Below are 9320 nucleotides of genomic sequence, written 5' to 3'. Positions count from 1 at the left end.
TATTCCATGTTTGTGCGAGTACCACATTTTATTCAGGTGTGTTTGTCAGTGCTTGGTGTATACTTTTTTTTTTATTTAGAAGAGAAAAAAAGAAAAGAATATTGTAAGAAAAATATAAAAATTTGGTAAAAAAAAAATTTTACTAAACAGCCGTCAGTAAAACAAATTACTGAGCTCCTGCAACCAACACTAAACCTGACTCAATTCAGTAAAAAATACTGTAGAAGACGCCGATTACTTTGGTATATTTTTACTGTCCCTAATCTAAATTTTGTTTTCTTTTTTTTACTCAAAAAAGCAACAACCGTAGGCTGATCAATGATGTGCGTCACTGACCATCGCTGGACGGCTGTAGGACGCATGAATGGATGTCCTTTTCTTCTGTGCTGACACTAACTCAATTCAGTACAAAATACTGTAGAAGACGCCGATTACTATGGAATATTTCTACTGTCCCTAATTCAGGGACAACTAATCTAAATTACTTTTTTTGCTTACGTTTTTTGTTTTCACAACGGACACCGGTCAGTGATGCGAGTCAATGATCAGCGCTCAATGTCTGTAGGACGCACACATGTATGTGGTGCAAAGGAGAGGAGAGAAAAAAAAAGACAGGAAAAAAGTCCTGGAAAACAGCGAGCACGAGTGTGGATCAGTGATTTGCACCACGACTGTAGGATGCACTCATGGATGTGGTGCAAAAAGGAGATAAAAAAAGAAAATATAAAGAGTCCTTGCCAAAAACGATAGGGATCAGGTGCTAATCAGTGATGTGAGTCTAATCAGCAGCTCGGCAGCTGTAGGATGCACACACACAGTGGTGCAAAGGGTGAGGGTGAGAACATTTTATTTAAAAAAATAGACGGGAAAAAAAAGCCCCGAAAAACAGCGAGCATGAGTTTGGATCAGTGATTTGTGTCACTGATCAACGCTTGACGGCTGTAGGACGCACGCACGGAGGTGGTGCAAAAGGATGGGGGGGGAATAGACAGGGACAAAAATAGTAGAAAACAGTAAGAACGGGCGTTGAACAGTGATCTGCGTCACGGATCAGCACTAGGCGGCTGCAGGATGAACAAAAAATAAAAACTGCCTCCCCCCAAAAAAAAAATAAAAAAAATTGAGTAATGAAGTACTGATCAGCGCTCGGCGGCAGAACTGGGAGAGGAGGATTGGGAAAGATCAGGAACTCTCCATTCTTTGAGCAGCAGCAATAACAGTGATGGTACAGGATTTTGTGGCACCACAAGGCCCAGCATGGTGCACAGAATGACACAGTGACTGCCCTGTACAAATCTGCAGCTAGACTGAGGAAGTGCAGGGCGATCATCAACGTGGGGTGAGAGCGCATGTGTGCGGTCTGATTGGGGCGACTTACGTCCATACTGTTATATGGAAGCCAAGGCTGTGGGTAATCGGGGATATTCACACAAAGCCTCAGCCGTTCAATAACATTCTCGTATTAGACAAAATCCAGTCTTGTAGAGATCAGAGAATAAAGAGGCACCAGCTGTAGTAACTATTGATGCAGAAAAAGCCTTTGACAATATTGTGATGGGCCATACACGGCACTATGTACACGGTACTATCTAACATGACTTTGGTAGGACCCTTCCTCAATTATTTACGCAACTTATATTCTTCCCCAAAGGCGGAAAGTTTACACCCCAGGCTTCTTGTCAAAGGAACGAGACGAGGCTGTCCGTTACCTCCCCATAGAACCACCACTAGATACACGTTTCAGGTACCAAGACAAGTAAGAAGACGACACAAGCATCTTTCTTTGGAGATGAGACTACTCTGTTCCTAGCGAACCCTAAACCCATCTACCAGTAGTGATCACCCTTCTCAAGGACTTCGGCTCATAGTCGGGATTTTAAATCATTAAGTGTAAAGGTAAGGCGATAAGTGTGAACTACTCCCCTTACCGAAAGAGGGAAAACTTGTCCTCCAAAATACTCCTCTCGGGGGCGCAGCCCTTGCCCCGTCACAACCTAGCCGGGGCTGTAGAAATGGACGACTGCCATCATCGTTATATTCTCCCAATTACCCTCCCCTACTAAAGAAAATTATTGCTCAACTAAAATCCGGGCAAGACCTTCCGCTGTCATCCATCCCATTACTGTCTGTAAGGACAAGCTAGAGGTTCAATTATGCCCAATGTTCGCGATGCTAAACAAAACGCCCCTGATAACATCCTTCTTTACCCAATGGGTGCCCCATCACTATCACTACTCCATTCCATGATGAAACCTAATCTACTGGGCGTTCATCCCGACACCCACTATAAATACTGGAGGCTACAACAGAGCCATGTGGCTATCCCACCTAAAGTTAGAACGGGGTGGTCTACATTCTGAAGGAACGTCAATGAAGCTTGAACGGTGTCAGGAGGAGCAAATTATCGCAGCTACTATAGAACGGTATCAGAAGCAGCAGAGCATCGCAGCTACTATAGTAGGGGGTCGGGGCGTGCAGAGCATCACAGCTACTATAGCGAGGGGTCAGGGTGCGCAGAGCATCACAGCTACTATAGCGAGGGGTCTGGGCGTGCAGAGCATCACAGCTACTATAGCGAGGGGTCTGGGCGTGCAGAGCATCACAGCTACTATAGAACGGTGTCAGAAGCAGCAGAGCATCACAGCTACTATAGCGAGGGGTCAGGGTGCGCAGAGCATCACAGCTACTATAGAACGGTGTCAGAAGCAGCAGAGCATCGCAGCTACTATAGCGAGGGGTCGGGGCGTGCAGAGCATCGCAGCTACTATAGCGAGGGGTCTGGGCGTGCAGAGCATCACAGCTACTATAGCGAGGGGTCGGGGTGCACGGAGCATCACAGCTACTATAGTGAGGGGTCGGGGCGTGCAGAGCATCGCAGCTACTATAGAGAGGGGTCGGGGCATGCAGAGCATCACAGCTACTATAGAACGGTGTCAGAAGCAGCAGAGCATCGCAGCTACTATAGCGAGGGGTCGGGGCGTGCAGAGCATCACAGCTACTATAGAGAGGGGTCGGGGTGCACGGAGCATCACAGCTACTATAGTGAGGGGTCGGGGCGTGCAGAGCATCGCAGCTACTATAGAGAGGGGTCAGGGCATGCAGAGCATCACAGCTACTACAGCGAGGGGTCGGGGCCTGCAGAGCATCGCAGCTACTACAGCGAGGGGTCGGGGTGTGTAGAGTATCACAGCTACTATAGCGAGTGGCCAGGGCGAGCAGAGCATCACAGCTACTATAGCGAGTGGCCAGGGCGAGCAGAGCATCACAGCTACTATAGTGAGGGGTCGGGGCGAGCAGAGCATCACAGCTACTATAGCGAGGGGTCTGGGCGTGCAGAGCATCACAGCTACTATAGAACGGTGTCAGAAGCAGCAGAGCATCGCAGCTACTATAGCGAGGGGTCGGGGCCTGCAGAGCATCGCAGCTACTACAGCGAGGGGTCGGGGTGTGTAGAGTATCACAGCTACTATAGCGAGTGGCCAGGGCGAGCAGAGCATCACAGCTACTATAGTGAGGGGTCGGGGCGAGCAGAGCATCACAGCTACTATAGCGAGGGGTCAGGGTGCGCAGAGCATCACAGCTACTATAGAACGGTGTCAGAAGCAGCAGAGCATCGCAGCTACTATAGCGAGGGGTCGGGGCATGCAGAGCATCACAGCTACTACAGCGAGGGGTCGGGGCCTGTAGAGCATCGCAGCTACTACAGCGAGGGGTCGGGGTGTGTAGAGTATCACAGCTACTATAGCGAGTGGCCAGGGCGAGCAGAGCATCACAGCTACTATAGCGAGTGGCCAGGGCGAGCAGAGCATCACAGCTACTATAGTGAGGGGTCGGGGCGAGCAGAGCATCACAGCTACTATAGCGAGGGGTCGGGGCGTGCAGAGCATCACAGCTACTATAGCGAGGGGTCGGGGCGTGCAGAGCATCACAGCTACTATAGCGAGGGGTCGGGGTGCACGGAGCATCACAGCTACTATAGTGAGGGGTCAGGGCGTGCAGAGCATCGCAGCTACTACAGCGAGGGGTCGGGGCCTGCAGAGCATCGCAGCTACTACAGCGAGGGGTCGAGGTGTGTAGAGTATCACAGCTACTATAGCGAGGGGTCGGGGCGTGCAGAGCATTGCAGCTACTATAGCGAGGGGTCAGGGCATGCAGAGCATTGCCACTTGCTGTGCAGTTGCGCTGTACATTCATTATGGCAGCTACTTTTAACCCTTCGGCTGATCTCATTTCAGAGTAAATCTGCCTGTGGCTGCTGGGGCATGCTGGGAGTTGTAGTTCCACAGCACAGCTCTGCAGGTTAATCAGGCAGAGGGGTTGTGTCGGTGCTGCATGAGGAGGACTCTGAATCCGACCCTATGACAACTCTGCAGGTTCACACACCACACGGATGATTTCACATCATTTTAATAAGAATCAAAAATAAACTTTGTGACAATTTTCGATTTGCAGGAAGATCAGAGAACGTCACCGTCACCTCCATCCTCCGGCTCCAGCGACTCTCACACTCAGAAATAAGTTACCCCAAGCAGCAGCACACAGGACACCCCCTGAAAGAAGAAGGCACGTCATCAGCGGGGTCCAGGAGCGATGCCTCCGCTGGTCACTGACTAGTGACGATTCCTCACCTCCCCGCCATGGTCAGACTTTGAAGCCGAGGGCCCTCATACACTCCTTGTGCGCCTCGATCAGGTCCCGGCAGTGCTCCTCGCCCTTCTCGATGATACTGGAGGGAAAATGGAGAAATCATTGGTCCCAGGGACAACTCCTCATAGAACAGACAAGGGGGAGGGGCGATGGCTTGCTGTGGGCGGGGCAGTGGATGACGGACAGGCCGTTCACTGCAGCCGTTAGCGGGGGACGTATGATAATAATGGCGGCAGATGCGGAGCTCCATGCTCGTGTTTGGCAGTGGAGGGACTTGTGAGCGTCTGTTAATCAGGGGGCGACTGCCCAAGAACTATTTTTGTAGCCCCCTACACAAACACTGCCCCCAGAACATAACTGAAGCTTCCATTTAATGGGGTCACCTCTACTAACAATTCTGACATATGAAGGGTCGGGGTCCGACTGCTGGGACCCCACTGATGCCAGAGCCAAGTAGCAGCCTGGCCACTCGTTGCCCACAGAATAGGAGACCACCAAGGGAGACTGTAGCAGTCGGACCACCACTGACATGTGGGGTGGGACCCTGGGGGTCTGCGGGGGGCTCTCTGCACTCACCAGGCATCCCGCACTTTCTTGGTCTCTGGGCAGGCACAGCACGGCTTCAGGGGCTTCTTCTCCGGGGTCTCTGCGCTCGCAGGGCTCGTCTCACAGCTCGCAGCCGCAAGAGTGGACATGATGGGGCTCGAAGGTGGACTGCGGAAAACGACACAAAGTCAGCGCCGGCCATGAGCGCCCCCCGCAGGGCGGTAAACACCCCTTAGATATGATACAGCAGACCTGGTGGTGTGAGGGGGGTAACTGCACCAACATCAGCGACGCAGGATCTACGGATTACACAGGACGCCCCTCAGCGAGAGCGAGGACCGCCGGATACGACGTCCCCACAGACCGCTCCCTGTGCCCCCTCCGCTCCCTGTGCCGGTGTCCCCTCGCCTCCTCCGCTCCCTGTGCCGGTGTCCCCGAGCCTCCTCCGCTCCCTGTGCCGGTGTCCCCGAGCCTCCTCCGCTCCCTGTGCCGGTGTCCCCGAGCCTCCTCCGCTCCCCGTGTCCCCGAGCCTCCTCCGCTCCCTGTGCCGGTGTCCCCGAGCCTCCTCCGCTCCCTGTGCCGGTGTCCCCGAGCCTCCTCCGCTCCCCGTGTCCCCGAGCCTCCTCCTCTCCCAGTGTCTCCGAGCCTCCTCCGCTCCCCATATCCCCGAGCCTCCTCCGCTCCCCGTGCCTCCTCCGCTCCCCGTGTCCCCGAGCCTCCTCCGCTCCCCGTGTCCCCGAGCCTCCTCCGCTCCCCGTGTCCCCGAGCCTCCTCCGCTCCCCGTGTCCCCTCGCCTCCTCCGCTCCCCGTGTCCCCTCGCCTCCTCCGCTCCCCGTGTCCCCTCGCCTGCTCCGCTCCCCGTGTCCCCTCGCCTCCTCCGCTCCCCGTGTCCCCTCGCCTCCTCCGCTCCCCGTGTCCCCGAGCCTCCTCCGCTCCCCGTGTCCCCGAGCCTCCTCCGCTCCCCGTGTCCCCGAGCCTCCTCCGCTCCCCGTGCCTCCTCCGCTCCCCGTGTCCCCGAGCCTCCTCCGCTCCCCGAGCCTCCTCCGCTCCCCGTGTCCCCTCGCCTCCTCCGCTCCCCGTGTCCCCTCGCCTCCTCCGCTCCCCGTGTCCCCTCGCCTCCTCCGCTCCCCGTGTCCCCTCGCCTCCTCCGCTCCCCGTGTCCCCTCGCCTCCTCCGCTCCCCGAGCCTCCTCCGCTCCCCGTGTCCCCGAGCCTCCTCCGCTCCCCGTGTCCCCGAGCCTCCTCCGCTCCCCCGAGCCTCCTCCGCTCCCCGTGTCCCCTCGCCTCCTCCGCTCCCCGTGTCCCCTCGCCTCCTCCGCTCCCCGTGTCCCCTCGCCTCCTCCGCTCCCCGTGTCCCCTCGCCTCCTCCGCTCCCCGTGTCCCCTCGCCTCCTCCGCTCCCCGTGTCCCCTCGCCTCCTCCGCTCCCCGTGTCCCCTCGCCTCCTCCGCTCCCCGTGTCCCCTCGCCTCCTCCGCTCCCCGTGTCCCCTCGCCTCCTCCGCTCCCCGTGTCCCCTCGCCTCCTCCGCTCCCCGTGTCCCCTCGCCTCCTCCGCTCCCCGTGTCCCCTCGCCTCCTCCGCTCCCCGTGTCCCCTCGCCTCCTCCGCTCCCCGTGTCCCCTCGCCTCCTCCGCTCCCCATGTCCCCTCGCCTCCTCCGCTCCCCGTGTCCCCTCGCCTCCTCCGCTCCCCGTGTCCCCTCGCCTCCTCCGCTCCCCATGTCCCCTCGCCTACTCCGCTCCCCATGTCCCCTCGCCTCCTCCGCTCCCCATGTCCCCTCGCCTCCTCCGCTCCCCATGTCCCCTCGCCTCCTCCGCTCCCCGTGTCCCCTCGCCTCCTCCGCTCCCCATGTCCCCTCGCCTCCTCCGCTCCCCGTGTCCCCTCGCCTCCTCCGCTCCCCATGTCCCCTCGCCTACTCCGCTCCCCATGTCCCCTCGCCTCCTCCGCTCCCTGTGCCCATGTCCCCTCGCCTCCTCCGCTCCCAGTGCCCCCGAGCCTCCTCCGCTCCCCGTGTCCCCTCGCCTCCTCCGCTCCCCGTGTCCCCTCGCCTCCTCCGCTCCCCGTGTCCCCTCGCCTCCTCCGCTCCCCGTGTCCCCTCGCCTCCTCCGCTCCCCGTGTCCCCTCGCCTCCTCCGCTCCCCGTGTCCCCTCGCCTCCTCCGCTCCCCGTGTCCCCTCGCCTCCTCCGCTCCCCGTGTCCCCTCGCCTCCTCCGCTCCCCATGTCCCCTCGCCTCCTCCGCTCCCCGTGTCCCCTCGCCTCCTCCGCTCCCCATGTCCCCTCGCCTCCTCCGCTCCCTGTGCCCATGTCCCCTCGCCTCCTCCGCTCCCAGTGCCCCCTCGCCTCCTCCGCTCCCCGTGTCCCCTCGCCTCCTCCGCTCCCCATGTCCCCTCGCCTCCTCCGCTCCCCGTGTCCCCTCGCCTCCTCCGCTCCCCGTGTCCCCTCGCCTCCTCCGCTCCCCGTGTCCCCTCGCCTCCTCCGCTCCCCGTGTCCCCTCGCCTCCTCCGCTCCCCGTGTCCCCTCGCCTCCTCCGCTCCCCATGTCCCCTCGCCTCCTCCGCTCCCCGTGTCCCCTCGCCTCCTCCGCTCCCCGTGTCCCCTCGCCTCCTCCGCTCCCCATGTCCCCTCGCCTCCTCCGCTCCCCGTGTCCCCTCGCCTCCTCCGCTCCCCATGTCCCCTCGCCTCCTCCGCTCCCCGTGCCTCCTCCGCTCCCCGTGTCCCCTCGCCTCCTCCGCTCCCCATGTCCCCTCGCCTACTCCGCTCCCCATGTCCCCTCGCCTCCTCCGCTCCCTGTGCCCATGTCCCCTCGCCTCCTCCGCTCCCAGTGCCCCCGAGCCTCCTCCGCTCCCCGTGTCCCCTCGCCTCCTCCGCTCCCCGTGTCCCCTCGCCTCCTCCGCTCCCCGTGTCCCCTCGCCTCCTCCGCTCCCTGTGCCCATGTCCCCTCGCCTCCTCCGCTCCCAGTGCCCCCGAGCCTCCTCCGCTCCCCGTGTCCCCTCGCCTCCTCCGCTCCCCGTGTCCCCTCGCCTCCTCCGCTCCCCGTGTCCCCTCGCCTCCTCCGCTCCCCGTGTCCCCTCGCCTCCTCCGCTCCCCGTGTCCCCTCGCCTCCTCCGCTCCCCGTGTCCCCTCGCCTCCTCCGCTCCCCGTGTCCCCTCGCCTCCTCCGCTCCCCGTGCCCCCTCGCCTCCTCCGCTCCCCGTGTCCCCTCGCCTCCTCCCCTCCCCGTGTCCCCGAGCCTCCTCCGCTCCCCATGTCCCCGAGCCTCCTCCGCTCCCCGTGTCCCCTCGCCTCCTCCGCTCCCCGTGTCCCCTCGCCTCCTCCGCTCCCCGTGTCCCCTCGCCTCCTCCGCTCCCCGTGTCCCCTCGCCTCCTCCGCTCCCCGTGTCCCCTCGCCTCCTCCGCTCCCCGTGTCCCCTCGCCTCCTCCGCTCCCCGTGTCCCCTCGCCTCCTCCGCTCCCCGTGTCCCCTCGCCTCCTCCGCTCCCCGTGTCCCCTCGCCTCCTCCGCTCCCCGTGTCCCCTCGCCTCCTCCGCTCCCCGTGTCCCCTCACCTCCTCCGCTCCCCGTGTCCCCTCGCCTCCTCCGCTCCCCGTGTCCCCTCGCCTCCTCCGCTCCCCGTGTCCCCTCGCCTCCTCCGCTCCCCGTGTCCCCTCACCTCCTCCGCTCCCCGTGTCCCCTCGCCTCCTCCGCTCCCTGTCAGTCACATCTCACACAGGACGTGCTGCCATACACAGGTGCTGAGCCGTCCGGCCCCGCGCGCCACGTGATCTCCTGTCACCACTGATCCGTCCCCATAAACCGGGACCGAAACAAGTGTCGTCCTCCTTCAAGGTCACTGCTGGGGGCGGCACAGAGCGGCGAGCACACGTCTCCCTGATGCCTCCCCACGCCGCACAGCCCCCCAGTGTCCCCCCATATCCCCCCCACAGCCTCTGACTACAGCCCACACTGCTCCACTATCTGACAGCACACGTGTAGAGGCAGTGGGGCGCAGACCTCCAGTACAGGGTCTCGGGTACGGACCGCACAGGCTGCTGACAACACGTCCGATCGCAATCTAGAAGGTCGGCCACGATAACTCGTTAGTACAGAGCCCCCCGGTGAGCACTCAGCCCCCCACGTCCCATGGGCCACAATCCACAA

The 9320-nt window shown here is 60.7% G+C and overlaps 1 protein-coding gene across 1 annotated transcript; it reads right to left on the bottom strand.

Annotated features, from left to right (window-relative positions):
• Positions 1 to 4389: 4389 nt before the first annotated feature.
• On the bottom strand, positions 4390 to 5361 carry COX17 (cytochrome c oxidase copper chaperone COX17). Its single transcript, XM_077299357.1, has 3 exons — positions 5224 to 5361; positions 4629 to 4726; positions 4390 to 4550 (listed from the first exon to the last, which is right to left on the bottom strand). The coding sequence occupies exons 1-2, from the start codon at positions 5340 to 5342 to the stop codon at positions 4642 to 4644; spliced, it is 204 nt and encodes a 67-aa protein (XP_077155472.1). The 5' UTR covers positions 5343 to 5361; the 3' UTR covers positions 4390 to 4550; positions 4629 to 4641.
• Between the last annotated feature and the right edge of the window lie 3959 nt (positions 5362 to 9320).

This window comes from Ranitomeya variabilis, chromosome 3, assembly GCF_051348905.1.
Source record: "Ranitomeya variabilis isolate aRanVar5 chromosome 3, aRanVar5.hap1, whole genome shotgun sequence".
NCBI lineage: Eukaryota > Metazoa > Chordata > Amphibia > Anura > Dendrobatidae > Ranitomeya > Ranitomeya variabilis.
This window is presented reverse-complemented; position numbering and strand designations above follow the sequence as displayed.